At 39.3% G+C, this 17,737-nt stretch overlaps 1 protein-coding gene across 2 annotated transcripts in view; it reads right to left on the bottom strand.

The window, feature by feature from the left end:
* Positions 1-17,737, bottom strand: part of GLI3 (GLI family zinc finger 3) — a 189,262-nt gene that overhangs the window by 44,114 nt on the left and 127,411 nt on the right. For both annotated transcript variants that reach the window (XM_066322818.1, XM_066322825.1), the window contains exon 6: positions 11,111-11,312. In XM_066322818.1, coding sequence (XP_066178915.1) covers positions 11,111-11,312 — 202 coding nt within the window. The remainder of the gene's footprint in view (positions 1-11,110; positions 11,313-17,737) is intronic.

Raw genomic sequence — 17,737 nt, 5'->3', positions numbered from 1 at the left:
AAGTTTCTTTCCTATCCTCTGTCTTAAGCATTTCCTGTGTCAACTGAAGATCCAGCACTTTGTTGTTCTATGCAGCACTCATTATCTGCCTTCCCCTTCCTCTCTTTCCTTTTTTAAGTATTTTTTTAAGTATTTTTAAGTATTGGGAATTGTTTATATACCTTTTTCCCATCCAGTCTGGAAAACACAGGTGCTTTTTTTTTTTTTTTTTTTTTTTTTTTTTTTTTTAAACCTAAGACAGAGGATAGGAAAGAGACTTTATATGGTAAACATAATGTGGTTCTATATGAATAAACAAAGATACCCCAAAGAAACAGGTGAATTCTATTTCAACTCATCCATATAATTTTTCAGACCTCTGATCTTTTTCTTTGCTTGTCCTTGCAGTACCTCAACTACCCAACATCTTTTGAAATAAAACAGTGTAGAACATCTCACCAGACAGGAACATGTCTGGGCACAGGGAGACATACTGTCTCCATTTAGATCATGAGGCCAGGAAAGGGCTTTTAGCCTTTGAAGGGTCTTTGATGGTGGTGCATTCAAAATCCTAATATTTGCTTCATGAGGGAGAGTGCAACCAGCACTGCAAGAGAACATGCAGGTCCTTTCTGACTTGTGGAAAAGCCCTGGCACTCCCTGTTTGCTCTACAGCCTCCATCACTTGTTCTTGCCATCAGTGACTTACACTAGACAGACCAAGTTATACAAATCCCTCCAAAAAGGACCCCAGTTCAAGAAAGGGCTAAGTAATTTGTAGGTGGACTGCCTTCACACTCAGTAAAATTAATCATCACGAACTAGGGTAACACCTAGTTAACTTTAAACTGCGCTTCTCTTTGGAGCAATTCATTCACAATATTGTAGTATTCATGCTCAAGGAGGTACAGATGTCACCACTTCGGCTCATTACCCCTTAAGAGTTGTATGAAGCCTGTGGACAAGGGAAACCAAGAAATTTGGGTTAGTAGGAAACTACTAATGTTGGAAGAATATCTGAACTCATTGAATTTAGTGATTTTTTTACCCTCTACTTAGATGAGGACAGGATTTTCAAAGTCCTTATAAATCGTTTATGGAAGTTGGTAAGAGACAAACAAGCACTTTTACTGTTTTACAAATGGGCCCAGCTACTGTTCAGGAAAGCATCCTAATAACTCTTAAATACTTCTGAAGAGGAACTGACTTCAGAAAGTCCTAAAATGCTCTCCTAAAGCCTAGGTCTTACAGACACAGTAATCTCAATTGAAGTAAGCCATAATACAAGTCGTAAGTTAACAATGATCAAATACAGCTTTTCACATGCTCAGATGCTTTTTTTAAAATAAAACCTAACATAAGAAACAGCTTCATTCATCCCATGATAAACTGCCATATGGAAGCCACTGTTCAAAAAAAGGACATATGTCAGCATGACTAGGAGTTGAGCCATGGGTGCTGAGGGGATCTGCATAAGCTGACTTCATGCATAGAAGTTTACATAGATCTTTCGATAGAACAATGTATAAGATACAGCCAGGAACACTCAGATGTGAAAAGCTTTGAACAGTCAGCAGGACAGACTCATAGTTAGACCCCAGCAAAGGTGTAGAAGTAAACAAACCAGTGAGTCCTTAGACGAGGATGAAGAAGACAAGAAGCAACCAGTAACAACATGTAAGAAAACTGTCTCCTATTGAGTTGGCAGAAACAGGAATTATGCATGTTCCTTGTAAACACATAGGAGTGAGTAAAAAGAAGTTTCCAACTCTGTCCTCTACTCCCTCATGGCAAAAACCTCCAAGAGTGAATGTCGACAAATTACTCGGGACACATGAGTGACAAATCACTCGGCAACCTTGCAGCCCTGAAGAGATTTGTGAAATTCTTACTGTTTAAAGTATCTTAGACACAAAACACAAACTAAAACCAAACAACGTTACAGGAAGAGAGACTTTAAAATGCACTTCTGTTTGCAGCAATTTACCCACAATATATGTAATAATTTTAGTAATAAGAAATTGTGCTTTAAATTTTGTTCCTCTCCCTGAATTTTTTAACTGACAACACTGCACTTCGAGTAGGCAATGCAGAAAAGTCATCAGTAGTTTTTATGGCTTGTTACCCAAGTACAGGGGAAAACAACACCAAACTTTGACTATGAAACCAGACATAGTGTGATCTTGAATGCAGGTATGAGACTTGAAATCCTTTGAGAAAATATTTCAAAGATGACTAGGTTTCAAATATCCTTCTGTATCTGTAATGTTGACACACTGCATTAAAAATCACTAACTTAGAGACAGGTCATCTAAATTAATTGGTAAAAAGACATATCCTGCATCTAATAGAGCAAGTATTTTATTTTACTAGGTTTTCCAGTTTTCATCACATAATAACCATCACTGTACAATCGTATTTAATTCACATACATAGCTGCTTTTTTTGTTGTTGTTGTTTGTTTTTTTGTTTTGTTTTTTGTTTTTTACTTTTCTATTACCAGTTTAAAATTAAGAGTCTGTGGTTTGTACTTTCTCTTCACCTTACTTTATTATCCATTCTGTTTTATCTGCTAGGCTAGGTGAAATTTTTCTTCATGAATACATTGCCATATCCAGAGTAAGATGGCACAGTTTCACAGACAGCAACGAGGCCACACTGATTAACCTTATGTGCTCAGACAGCACCGTCAGCTTTGTCCTTCTCACTGGATTATTCCTGTGAAGGAATCGTTAGTATCCTAACTGGACTTTGTATTAATGGGACCTTGCATAATTTATCCGTGCTCCCTCCATGCAAGCTCATGCCACTTCTAGCAAACATAATTTTGAATTAAATTCATGGCTAAGCACTTACAGGCTTCTAAAACTGGTATAATTTATTACATTCAAAGTGCTAATTAATACTTGCTTTTAGGGTCTGAAAATGAACTACTGTAGTGCTAAACTCCAGCACACTTGTCTTAGCTTGAGAACCCTCTTGGAATTAATATTGTTTTGGGTTCAATGACTTTAAACTCTTCAACTAACACTGAACCAGTCTGGAACAAGTTGCATCAAATGGACTTGAAGATCTGTGACATACAGATATACAGGCATATGAGATTATGTATACATAATCTCACTTGTATATAGGTGCACCTGTTCATGTAAATGTGCAGGCAATACATGCCCTCATAGTCTGCATTCTTTATGTTGCTCAACTCCTTAGATTTTACACTTTCCAGAAAACAGAAATCTTGCCATTCATGTTTCAGGTGTTTCTGGTGAGAAATATCCACCACTTTCTAATGCAAGATGTAAGTGACCTCTGAAACAATCTCCCAGAATGTCACCCTCCTATAATCTACATGAGCTTTGTGCAGGAGGCTAGCTGCATGGTTGTATTTCCATAGAGCCTGATATAGATGCAACTTTCTGTAATACAGCTGAATTTCACTTTTATTCACTTTGTGGCACTTCTCTGTCATTCACACTTCTTGAAAGAAGGTATGAAATGAAGCTATTATTGCGGGACAGAGTATTATATTCCCTTCTTTGGATTAACCACAGTACAAGATCATGGAGAATAAAGTCCTATATTGCACATATGTGAAGATCTAGTTACAGTAGGGCCTGTTTCAGTGGGGTTACACTTGGGCTGAATTTGACTCAGTCTGAACTGAACCAAAGCCTTCATTTGCAACATATTGCATGCAATTAATTAGAAAGCTTTTAATGTAAAAAAGGCTTTCAAAGTCAGCTCCGCATGTAACTTACACAGATCCCAGTAACAGTGATAATAAAACAACAAAACACCTATAATGCTGACATAATTAGCAAACTCCATCCTACACATCCTATCATAACGAGCTTCTTGCAAAACATTGTTGTGAATGTATTCTGTTCTACCTGTGCTACACTACACATGTCCTTTTTCATTTCATTAACCAGCATTTGATTGTGTCCTTTTACAGAGCTGTAATTACAGAAATATCCAAACTTAGAACTTACAGTGCAAAGCACAAATCAAAGGTATCAATAAAGTAGTTAGATTTAAGTACAGGTTAGATACAAATTCTCAGATAGGGTCTTCCATTTCATAATGCAACTGTCAGCAATCTGGGCATGGAGTTGAGAAATGAAAAAATTGTATCTGCATATGTGACAAAATTATGAGCAGCATGGTGAAAGCTAAGTGGTTATCTTTCAAGCCCAGTATGCTAGATGAATGAGAAATACTGATAGCAAGATGAATATCGATACTAAAATGGAGTCAGAGCTACTCCTACACTGGTCCTAAATTAACTGAGGCAAATGACAAGAAGCACTTGCTTGTCTCAATGCAGAATTCAATGGCAGAATGAAAATTTGATCAACATGAAGCTATGGCAAAAACATGTTAAAGCAATTGGCCAGGGGAAAAAACCACAAAAAATCATGGTGCATTTAAATTGCTGGTCCTCCTTGCAATATTACTGCATGTAGTAGAAGGAGAATTTCAGACAGTATTAGCAGAAAAGACAATACAAGAACTCTAAAGTGCAGACTGAAAACATCAGAAAGGAGATGAATAAGAGGAGGCATAATAAGAATATATAAAATATTGAATAAAGAAAGAGGATTGAGAACATGAGGGCTTCCTGTCTTGCAACTATGAGACCTTCTGTTAAATTCAAAAACTGGATAATTTAAACCTGATAAAAGGATACTCATTCCTTTTTATTTTAACAGAGTATATAATTAGACTGTTGGGCTCTCTGCTAAAGATACTTCCCCTTTTTTCTATTGATAACTTTATACTTCATTTGGATATCTTAACTCTTATTTTTATATCTCTCTTGATTTTCTCTTTATGTTTGCAAAGGAAAACTGGAGAAACTATTACCTAGTCACTCATCTCTAGATACAGTGGACTGACTCGTTATACAACAAGCATTCTATACAAGTTTATATGAGATGAGGAAATAACTGAGAATCCAATATCTGCTTCCAGAAACACAAGTCCTCCTCACTGATGTTACTCCATTGCTGTCTAAGCTCACCCTGCAAACCTGGCCACCCCTTTCTAGTGTTCTTTGACAAAGTATCCTTTCCACCATTCCCTGATGCTTCAGATCAACCCAGAGTAAAGTGACAGGAACCAGAGCAGCCAGGGTCTGGCTGTAATTAACCACACTATGTTAATTGTTCTGATACTATCAGAGAAGAAAGGCAGCGCATGGGGAAAAAAGAAAGTGCTATTGTGTTTTCTCAGTTTCTTTCAAACCTTCCAGGAGATCCCAAAGGGCTCTTGTGCTCACATAAAACTGAATTTTCACATTATTATTAGATGGCTAAGTTATATTCACAGCTGTATCTGCTGAGACCCAAAGAAAGTCTCTTGTAGTAGGTGGAACTACTGACTTAAACACCTTAGATGTGACAGCAATTTGGATCATTTTCTGAAAACTGACTTTGTGATTTTGGTATCACAGCATTGACAAGAGACTAAATTTCAAGAGACTAGAGGTTCTAAATTTCCAATCTTATGGAACATGAAGTCCCAGCCTCTTGTGTTTATTAAAGACCAGTTAATCTTTTGTAAAGGTTTTGAATCAGTACTCTTAATATCATGGGAAGTGATTACCCCCTCTATACTCACTCTAAACCATGCTGTCTCTCAAAAAGAAGCCCTACTGAAGTACAAAGTCTAATAATTGTCACAGGTAGCAGATATAACATTAAGTACATCTTGACAAAGGATTAATAGCAGGGGTGCTACACTGCAGGACTGAGGCAGGTAACCAAATGAGTAAATGTCAAATGAAGGATTATCCTCATTTGATGCTATTCCACACATCTCCTTTCTGCATAATCTCTCCCAGCTGAGACCTAAACCAGGTGTTTTCAAATGCACAAAGTAGCAGCTCTACCTGGTGTGCTAAAGGAAATCCACTATTAGCTGTCAGCAGGAGTGTCATCTCCTTTTCAAGTACTCAGCTAGTAGTCAGGATACAGCACTACACTGCCAGCTGACAATGGCAAAGCACCCGCCAAGCCCAGCTCTCTCTGGATTGTGCTAAACTACTAGTATTTATTATTCAAACTGCAGGAGTATCCATGTCAAATACCAGAGCCCTTCTATGTTTGGCTTTGTATAAACAGAGACCAAAACGTGGCTCTTTTCACCTGATTTCATCCTCAGCATCCTACAGTGCTCATGTAGAGGATCTGATGCTGAAAAACTGTATGAAGCAGAGGATATAATTTTTCAGCCTCTTTTTTAATCAGTGCAAAGACCACTGAGGTCCTGGAGACACTTTCTTAACACAAGTCGTACCTTTACAGAAATGGATCTACAAGAGCATTGAACCCACAAAATTAAACATACCAGAAGTAAACCTGCCCGTATCTTCATGGGCTGACTCATCAGCTTTTAGTTATGTGACAGCACACCTCTTTTCCTCTCTGCATGATTTGTAAGTCATTCAGTCCAAAAGACGCGCAGTAGCCTCCAGCAAGAGGCCCTCTGGTCTTTTTTCTCCTCTGTGCCCAGAGTAATGCTCATAGGCCTTTCTTCCCTTGTGAAACCATCAGTGAATAAATAATTACTGACACCCCCTGAGCCTCTCCACTGTGCTCATCACTGTATAATCTAATTGCTTCACAAAACATTAATGTTTTCAACCTCCCTCTGAGGTGAAGGGGAAGGATTCATTTTGCACAGGAACATGCATCAAGGAAAGATGGGAGGCAAAAAGTGTCACTCATTGGAGTTGCCCAATTTCAGGCAAGAAGATCTGTGCTAGTTAACACAACACAGCACACAAAATGTTCAAAACAGCTGTCAGCATCTTCAAGTCATGGCTGTGAGCAATCTGACTCCTGCAGAATTAAGAGTGGTAGGCTAGGACTCCAGAAGACAAACTGAGCCTGGTGGTCACTTCTGACTAATTCTGTTTGCTCAGCATCAGTCTGGAATTGTGTTTCCAGAGCACAGCCTGCTTTCCAGGCAGCAAACAACCAGGTACAAGGCTCCCTCCTCTTTCAGGCTGCCTGGAACAGGTGAGGCAGCATCCTGTGGCTCTCACTGATCCAGAGAGGATGTTCAGTATGTACAGGCTGTGCATTGAAGAAGACAGGGGCCCTACAAACGCTGTGAAACCCTGAAGTTAAACATGGTATCAGAGCACAATCACAAGGGGGCAGTACCTTCATTCTCTGAATGACCGCCTTCTGCGTGCTTTATTTTGCAGCCTTTTCTCTCTTCTTCTACAAGTCAATGTTGAGTTAGAGAAAGGCATTTCGTGCCAACTTGCTTAGCCTGTACAGTTTGTGGGCTGCCTCCTGCCTCCTCTGAAGACTGCTTTCTGTTTCACCAAACTGCTATGGCTGGACAGACAGCTGAGCCTCCACAGGCTTCCCAAGGAGGTACCAGAGCTGCAGCTGCAGGGAAAGGTCCTCCTTCCTCTCTGTGGGCCCTAGACTGGAACATGCTGAGCGCTTAGTTTATTTAACACATGCTAACAGAAACCTCTTAAGGGCTTATCACTTGACCGAATAGGACAATTTCTCAAGAATAGCAAAGATCACATCTACATCATCTAGGCAACCTTCCTGGCTAAGTTCAGCTTCCCAGTAAAAAGGTAAGCAATAGTTCTTTTAGCTTGTCCAGGAAAAGCTCTTCTTCCCTAAATTCATTTGGATAAATTAATTACCTTGCTGTTTTTTTTTTTTTTAATATTCAGCATTAGGTAGATATTTACCATGAAAAATGCTGCCAAGTGTGAACTATTTGGACTAAGTTAAAAAAGATAAGAAATAATATCAAGAAGTAGAAGGACGTGTAATGTTCAGTATAGTTAATGTTACTGATACTACCAAAAGCAGAAATCCTTCCTGTCTTGCAATTCCATCTAGTGGCTTGCTGAATTGTACCATTTTCTTGCAGCAACTCCAGTGATGTTAACCTGCAAGTTTCCAGAAGCTGGGATTTTACACTAGGAAATAGTTTTTTTAGATTTTGATCACAGTTGCTGACAGGATATTAAGTGGGATGACCCTACAGTTTTATCCAATACAACAGTTCTTGTGCTGAATGCATTATTTGCAAATGAGTGAATAACAAATTCGGTTTTACTGACAGTCCTGTTGGCATTTAGTCTTGGAATTTATTAAGGCAATGAAATGTGGTTTGGGTTTAATCCCTTACATCACTGTTTATTTTGGTTTATAGGGACAGGTTCACATAGGAGAAGTTAAAGGGAACCAACAGAGGTGAACTGCAAAGCAGGAAGAAGAGCTCTTTCTTTCCTTCCTTTCAACTGAGAAGAATGGAGGTGTAAATTTCCCACCTTGCATGTGTTGGGGGTTAGGTTTTGTTCCTTTTTACTCTAAAGAATTTTTTCCCCATAAGTTACCAAGTAGACTAAATGTTGTACTTAAGACTATTTAACAAAGCAAAGGGGTGGGAAGGTCGGAGGGGGGTGGGGGTTTGAGGCAGGTAAAGGGCAGAGCTTCAGGTAGTCTCTCTCTCTGGTTTTTGGCGTTTAGGGAGAAAGCACGGCTGGGTTGGTGCTCCTGCTGGAGGATTTCACTGTGGTCCAGTCTTGGGAAATCTGCCATCATCTGCTCACCCTGGAATTCTGAGCTTCTCTGTCGCCCTGTGAGAGCTGGGCCAGCCCTGCCCTGCAGTCATGGTTCCATCAGCGCTGCTCCTCTTGCTACAGCGTGACCCTGCATCCCCCTGCCCTGCCGGGACCCTGCCCCTGCTCTGCTGGGACATCCTGCCACTCCACAGCTACCGAGACTCTTTTTCCAATGTTCCCAGCTTGGTGCTCTGAGGATCCTACAAAGGCACCGAGACCAAACTGCCCTGGGTTTTTGTGAAACAAAGTCCTCAAAGTTCTTGGTACTGTTTTTGTTATCAATGCTGTAGTTGTTTTTGTTTGTTTGTTTGTTTGCTTTGTTATATATTAGTAAAGAACTGCTATTTCTTTTTCCAAAATCTTTTGCCTAAAAGCTTTTAACTGAAAAAATTATAATTGGGAAAAAGGGTGGTGGTGGTGGTTTACATTCTCCATTCCAAGGGAAGCTCCAGCTTTCCCTGGCAGATACATGTCTTCCCAAACCAAGACAGCATGCTGAATAGATATATTCTTATCAAAATGAAAAAAAAAAACAAAACCCACAAACAACAAAACAAAATAAAAACCCAACAAAACAAACAAACAAAACACCTTAGTTCAAAATCATGTGAAATTTTGTATTATGCATTCCTGGGAAGTATGACCAGGAAGGGCTGAAAGCTTTGGTCAACCACAGGTTCAGTCACACAAGCACTGCTTTCTTCAGTGACACCAGTTCAAAAGACTCACTTTGAGGACTCCCTAGCATCCGTATTCAATCTTTGCCCCACAACTCCCTCGAGTTCCACAACTGTCTTCAACAAAGCTATTCATCTGACTCCAGCTTTGCTTTGGAAGAGTAAAACGAGAGAAGAATTACTCAACTGTACAGACTATGCCAACTTTCATGCACTATTTGCTTTACCAAAGTTACGAGCTATGGGAAAGGAGTTTAGTTATTAAGTGCCAACCCATCTTAATGACAGTGCAGACAGCACATCTCCACACAGTTACATGTATTTGACAGATGTGGTCAAATTGCTGTTAGCCATTGACATAAATCACATTTCTCATTAAGGAGCTTCATAATTGGGACCATGGTGCCATTGACTGTGAAGTTGTATGGAAGAGCTATGACACTGTACCTGTGAAATACTACACAGCTACTCAAGTACATCAGAACTACGAAGCATGACTATTTATAAGTGCTTAAAAAGGAAAACACAGCAGTTACACTAATACGAGTATTTATAGTGCTGTCACTCTTGAGTTTGTCAGGCTCATGGTTTCTAACACACCAGTTGCATGCCCATCTTCTCCAGGAGTGAAAACCCCCACAGCCTGTTCTCAAAGCTGTAAATGTGTCATTTTTGCCACAGAGGCAATTCACAGATTTCACAAAATATTCTGAGTTGGATGGGACCCACGAGGCTCATCAAATCTGACTTTGTATGTGAATGGCCCATATGGGGGGTAAAACCCATGACCTTGGTAGTGGTTTTGAGCCTTGTCTAAAATGGGTGCCCCATCTCAAGAAACTGCTGTAAGGATCTGCTCCTTTGCCTCACTGCAAATTGAAGGTGCAAGCTGATGTTAAACTAGGGCCCAGGAGTATTCTTTGAGGGTTATAAATGCAAGCTTAACATTTTCTTACACTTTGGAGAGGTGGGAGATTATATTTTTAGAATACCAAAGGAGCTTTTCTTTAGCCATGCCACATATAGCCATGCCACAAATACAAAAATGTCTGCAGTTGCATCTCCAGTTTTCCTGCTGCACCTCTTGATTTTCTTCCACCCACTCCCCTTTTCTTTTTACATTATTCCTTTAGCCTCCTCTTTGTGCCCTATTTGCTTCCTTTTCTGTACAATTTCTGTCCATCTCTTCATTTGCTACTCTGCTCTTCTGCCTCCAGAAAAACCATTTCTGTTTCCTTGCATACACAAGTGAAGCAGCCAAATGAAAATCACAGCATTTCTGATGACACAATTTCCTTTTTCCTTTGCACCAAAAAAAAAAAAAAAAAAAAAAATTAGCCAGAGAATGTCAAACCTTTCAACACATGAAAAAAAAAAAAAATTGAGATGAATACCCGAAAGTTAGAGCCAAATATTTGAATTGAATAGTACCATATTTCACTTCTTTACTTTCTGATGATTGTTATGTAGGAACATTCCACTGTTCATCATATCTATGGTGAGAAGAACCCAAGTGACTGAAGCCACAAACCTATCCTAGAGTTTGTTCTCTGAAAACCGTTTCCTGGACACACAAACACACATTGTTCCTGCTGGTAGGACAAAATACTACCTGCAGTGGATATTAACAGGCAAAAAGTTCCTTGTGGTTACCTTTCAGAGCAAGAAAAAAATACTTTACACTTCAAATTAAGCTCCGATGAACATACATTATAGACACTGCAAAATGTGCATACGCACAAAGAAACCCCACAGGTTACTTAAAGATCTGAGCATGCATTCACGTTTGTGTGTGTGACACACATAAATGAGAATATACAATTCAGGTAGAAAATACAATTCTTACCTTATTGCACTTGCAGATAAGTGGCCATAAGAACCACTGGCTGATGAACTGCTACGAGAATTATTGAGAATTGTGACCAAAGAATTTGGAGATGTCCGTATCATGGTCTGAAGGTCAAAGCTGTGATCAGACAGGGGGGATATGGACAACGTGCGCTTTCGGCTTGGCCTAGCTGACAACCTCGGACTCGGAAACCTGGCGCCTGTTATGTAAACACAAAGAATTATCCACCAGGGTACCTCATTGGACTTCTTTGTTATCAGTGATGGGTAGAGGGAGACACCAGCACACTGTGACAAATTCGCTCTCTTCATTTGTGATCTACTAGCTACGATTGAGGAAAATTAGGAAGAAAAATCTTTCTTCCTATGGCTTACCTCAGGGGAGCTCTGTTTATTAATGTGCAAGCAAAATGATAAATGGCTAAACAAAAGGAAAAGACTTTTATGAGTTATCCCTCTCATTTCTGGTGATTTATGAATCTGATGGCTTCTTAGACATTCACATCATTAATTCAACCATGAGCAATGAGACAGTGGTTCAGATGTGGGATACCAGCAAGCTCAAACCCACAACACTTTCATACGTACAGCCAAACCTACACATCAAATACAATATGCAGTACAATGAAGATGCAGCTTTGAAATGAAGAGCATCTTTGTTGACCGTAATTCTGCCAGGGGGACATTTGATGCAAAACAAAAAATCAGGACTGAAACAAACACTAAAAGGGCCAGCTCTGTCAACAGAATTCAGACTGACATTCAGAGCACTAAAATGAGAAACATTTTAGTAGGCTTTATTTGAATTTGTCCAAAATCCCATGATATTCTTTTGCTGGAGTGTATAGGGGCCTACAACTGCTAAATTTCTTTAAAACTGGAGATTAGACTTTTCAAAGCAGCAAAGTGAAGGCAAACATACAGGTAGCACTTAAATAAATACATATTACACTTCTAAATTTTATGTCCTGTTCTCAAAATCTCTACCTCTTCTGATCTATTTTACCATGTCATCCCAAACTCTGCAGTCCTGACAGAAGATACATCACCTTAAATTTATTCCCTTTATTTAATTATTTTCTATCTTGGTTGAGAGCAAGGAGAGAATTACCTTCCCCACTGTGTACTGAACAATTTTCTTTAACAGTACTTCTGCTTCTACCTTTTTAATCCCTTTAACCTGTAGTAAAGGACTGAATCCTAATGATCCTGACAGCCAGGGTCATGAAGGTCTTGGGTTTGATGCCTGCTTTACAGCTACTTCTCCCAGAGTGTCTGATATTCTCTGTAACTTGCTAATAATTCACAGTTGGCCACAAGCATCCAGTATAGGTCGGCCTTTCCTAACATCTTTGTGTCTAGGATCATTTTTTGGTGGGTATTTAAGTTTACATGGGTAACAATAATGAGAAGAGCCCAAATGACTCTAATTAAACTCATCTCAAGATCAGAGCTAGATTAGAATCTATTAGTATGCTTTCTTATATACCTGAGTGGATTTCCCTTCTTTCTGTGCGTGCTAGCCAAGATTTTAGGACGGTATCAAGGGCTGTCATTTTATTGCCGTTGTGACTGTGACATCAGATCTCCATTTTTAATCCTTCTCCCCTTTGGCATCTGGGTAACACGGAGTTTTGTTCCTTCCTGCTCTGTCTCCAGAATGAACCTTAGTCCATACAGCTCCAATCGTTCAATGAATATTCAAGTTCTTGATCCATCATCTAAAATTTAGGTATAGCCATTTATTTATTTGTAAAACCTACTACATGCTATTTTATGTAATCTGTTTTATCTCCGTTTTGGGAGCTTTTTATTGTACCATGTCTGGTATTTTATTAGTGCTGTGCTTCATGTCTTTCAAAGGCAGAGATCTTTTTCTTGTGTTAAAATAAGAAACAACAATGATCAACAGCTTTAAGAAACTGCAATGTATCTAACAAGGAAAAAGAACATATGTGTCATGGTAAAACAAAAATAGTACTAATTTGCACTTGAATCTTTCCTCCACAACTCTTCTCTGCTGACTGTTCAGCTGGAATGAATTAAAACAATGCCTCTGAAGTTAGTGCTTGTAATGTAATTTACCCCAGATGAAGATACAATTCAAGTGCTTTATCATGGTTTTACAAGGGCATAGCTAAGTACAGACATTATACTCCCTGCAGTGCCCTGCACATTCTCAAAAACTGCAAAGACTTCCCTCCTCCTCCTCTCCTTGCCCTTTCTGGACCAAACCTGTCTCCTTTACACCTTGCTTAAGTCATGCTATGGCTCTTGCAAGTCTGCCCACTGCCTGCTATACCTGCTACAGCCTATCAGCTGCTGCCAGGGCATCCCTGTGTCCACTCTGGATGCAAGAGATCTGTGGCCAGGGATGGAGAAAGACACTTCTTACAGTTCTGGGGGCAGCATCAGGGCTTGAGCCACACACACAATCGTCTCTGGCTTGCTTTGTTCCTCCAGGACAGGAGGAAACTGCGCCTGTTTCAGGCCCCATCTAGGTCTGGGAATTCAGCAATGCCCTCCAACTAAGGGAGATTTTGCAGTATCCGGAAAAACGTGAACATTTCTGCTTCAGCCAGGCAAGACCTCTACAGAGTCTAACCACAGGAGACGGGGATTCAATTCAAGGGGGGCCACGACTTTCAAAACTGAAAATACAATGGAATGGAATTACTGTTTCACCATATCTTCATGGTTTAATTAGGTCTCACATGCCTAAAAAGTCTTAAGCATGAGCTGGCCACTTGTTACAGGACATTTACTTAACCATTCATTTCGCATAACATGGTTTTAGTTCATATGCTGCCATGAAAACGAATATGTCACAATTTGTCAGTGCCTCTGAATACTAACCCCAACTTTCCAGCCTTGCCCAGCATTTATTTTAAAAACAAACACTTCAATATTTATTTATCCATTTGAGATATTCATCTGCTCACAGTGCTCTCCCACCAAAGTATTACATTCCCTACTCAATAATGCTTTAAAATCAGAAAATGAAGGAGCACTGATTCACTAAAAATCCATTTACCTCTGTGGAAGTGCTGATAAAAAAAATCAGCTTTGGCAAAGCATTCAAATGGAAGCTGACAGTGAAGATTTGCTTAGAAATGTCACGCTTTTGGAGTAGATGTTATAGAAATAAAAAGTCAGTAGTAGACAGTAAAGACTTGAGTGTGCCAACAAAAAATCCAGCAGGTGTCAGAAGAAAAGATCTTATTTTGAGGTGGAGATCAATTCTAAAATAACAGATATCTATCTCCATCATAAATTTCAGAAATGGAATATGCCATCCAGCAAATTTGCCCATGAATTTGATTTCCGAGTTGAAGTTTTTAGCATCGCTTAATCATTTATAAGGCAATCTTCAGACATGTATCATTTATTTCATCCTTTTAAATCAAACTTCATCAAACCTTTTTTATTCTCTTCCTTTAAATCAAACTTCTTTGAAAATGTCTCAGGCACTAGTTTTTATTGAAAGCTGGGAACATGGGACATTTGGGGAAGTGGGTTTAAAGTCAAACATTTTTTCTTTCTTTTCCTTCTGCCTTCTGTTTACAGATGTATAAAAACTTTGTTTTCACTTTATGAAAGTTTATCATAAATTTTGTCTTAGTTTTCAAAATCATAAATCTGTCATCAGTACGAGAGAAGAAGGAATGGCTTTGATACCTCGCCTTCATTCTCCAACTGTGCTTGACAAACAGAAACCAAACCCAATCCAAAGCTTCTCACTCTGGCTTAACTTTTTGGGTTGGTGTTTGGGTGTGGCTGAGATAGCACTCATTTTTTCTCACTGCAGCCCCCACAGTACTGTGCTTTGCACTGGTAGCTGGAAAGGAGTTTCAGCTGCTGCTGAGCAGTGCTGGCACAGCACTGTCCTCCAACATTCCCCCCCATCAGCAGGCTGGAAATGGGCAAGATCCTGGGAGGGGACACAAGCAGGCCAGCTGACCCAAACTGACCAAAGGGATATTCCACACCATATGATGTCAACTCAGACATAAATGCTAAGAAAAGGAGGGGATGAGGGAGCATTCATTATTTACAATGTTCGCCTTCTGGAGAAACCCCTCTGCGTACTGCAGCCCTGCTTCCCCAGAAGTGGATGGACATTGCTTGCTGGTGGGAAGTAGAGAACAAAAAAATTTGTCTTCTCTTTCCTTCTGCACATGCAATCTTTTACTTCTGCCTGAGTAAACTGCCTTATCTCAACCCATGTGTGATTTTCCATCTATTTTTCTCTCCTACATCCAGCTGAGAAGAGAGAATGATAGAACAGTTTGGTGGTAATCTAGAATCCAGCCAAGGCCAATGCACCACAGCTGCCCAAATACTTTAGGTCAGCCAGGTTACTACCAGAGCCTCTAATGCCAAAAGAAGTAGGTCAATACCAAATACCTTCGAAAAGGAGAAATCTCCTGTTCTGAGTGAGGACAGACAAAAGTTAATAAGAGTGAGGATATTAGTAATTTGGAATCTTGAAACCTCAGGAGACATATTTGTGTTCCACTGAGTCTCATTTCAAGAGAGTAGAACATACTCCCCAAGTGAAAAATGCACCTATCAACCCAAAACACAGTGATTTTTAAAACTGTTATAGTGTTTAAAGACAGTTTGGGCATTCAATGTCTTTACAGCCGCAACAAACAATTTCACTTATTGCTACTGTGGTGCTGTCAAGAACTTCCACACGTACTCCACTCCTATTTTGATTCTACACGTAAAGGTAACAAATCTGACTTTTTTAGAACAAGCAAGAAGATAGCAAGGCTTGCTCAGCGTCTCTGGCCACCAAAACTGTAGAAAAACTTTATAGCAGCAGACAAAATTTGGGTCCAGTTTTCATGCCACTCAGGACAGGATGAAGAAGAATTATAATTAAGCCCACATAATCTTGGCTTTATTCTTGTGCAATGTATTAGACAGCTCATGGACAGCAATGTTCAGCTATTAGGATAAGATTTAACCTCTGATTAGCAATTCTCCCATTCTCATAATCCCCATCTGAAATCAGTTTTTCAGCACCACAGAGCAAAAGAGAAGACCCCAAACTGCACATACTGTATGCCATACACTTTGGAACTCAGTGCATGCTGGTGTTGGAATTATTATCTGCGCTACAGGAGGGGACAGAGATTCTAAATTTCTGTGCTAGATGCTGCATAAGCACACAATTAGGAGACAGACTTGCTTCACAAAAGAAGAACAATGTCTTGCTTGTATCTGTTTGGTTGTTGTGTGGGATAAATGAGCAGCAACCTTTCAGTCAGTTGAGTCAACTTTCAGAGTTGATAGCTCAGAGTTTGATAGCAGATAATGAGGGAAACTACTCACGTGTCTTCTGCTTCCTTTGACAAGACTGGGCAAAGGCAAAAGACGACTTTTAAGATCACCATACAAATCTTTAAGAAGGATCCAGACAAATGGCATTGCTTCACATTGATTGCTGTACTTTGTTATTAAATGCATACATGGGCATTCTTATTGGGGATTTTTTTTAAAATCTTAATATCGGCTTCCTGCTAATTGTTTTGTTCTTGTTTCTAATCTAAAAATCTGACAAAGAAGAAAAGGGTTTTCTTTAGCATGATGAATGATAGGACATTCAGATTTCTACTTAATGACAATTAATTTACTGTATACTCATGCAAGTTAAGATAGTTTTAATTAGTTTTTACAAAGTAAAAGGGTAACTTCATACTCTATTTAGATAAAAGCAGCTACTGCCTGACTAAACACATTCTCATCAAATACAGAAGGTGAGCTGAGTGACCTTACTAGGATTCACTGTTATTTTAATTCTCTATTTACTATTTAAAAATAACCCATTTGCATAATAGTGCAAATTTTGTCTCTAACTCTGAAAAAATGCCTAATTGAAAAGTTGCTGGTATAATTAATCTCAAATGTGTGATGTAAATTTTTAAAAACAAACACAAAACAAATTAAAGTGTGCATTTCAAACTTATCCTAGCTAGAGCTGGTGAACACAAATATCCCTATCAAAGACGGTGTTTAGGTACGTTTTACGTATGGGCTGAAATCATGGGCAAAGGTCAAAACATTTCCTGTTAAGTAAGCAGTGATAACATTCTAGGGATGCACAAAAGATGTAATTCTGTGTAGATTACAGTATACACACTCTCTACTAAGACATGAAGATACTTCTGCAAATGCCATTATGTATGAGTGCTGCAATATCTTCTGTTTTTCTCAAGTTTTCTGGCATATATATCTACCTTTCCAAAGGCTGAATAAACCCATTAGATCAAATATGCATCCAAGAATGTGGTTTGGTACTGCTACTCAAATGCATTCAGGTAGTCTCACACAGTAAGAACCAAACCCCTTGAAAATTTACAATATCCCTGCTCATTGCAAGTGAAGTTTGACTAGATGACCTTTAAAGTTCCCTTCCAACCCAAACTATTCTAGCATTCTATGATCCTTTTCAAGGAAGCCATGCCCATTCATGCAAGGCATTTGTCCTTGCAGTCAGAACACAGCAGAAAATTTACATTACCTAAACCACACATAACAGTTTTTCCGTTCTGCAAGGTATTATTAATAGGCATTCAGTGCTTTAGCAGTGTGTCTCATCTCTCCCTATTCCTCT

Source organism: Sylvia atricapilla, chromosome 1 (assembly GCF_009819655.1).
Source record: "Sylvia atricapilla isolate bSylAtr1 chromosome 1, bSylAtr1.pri, whole genome shotgun sequence".
Lineage (NCBI taxonomy): Eukaryota > Metazoa > Chordata > Aves > Passeriformes > Sylviidae > Sylvia > Sylvia atricapilla.
This window is presented reverse-complemented; position numbering and strand designations above follow the sequence as displayed.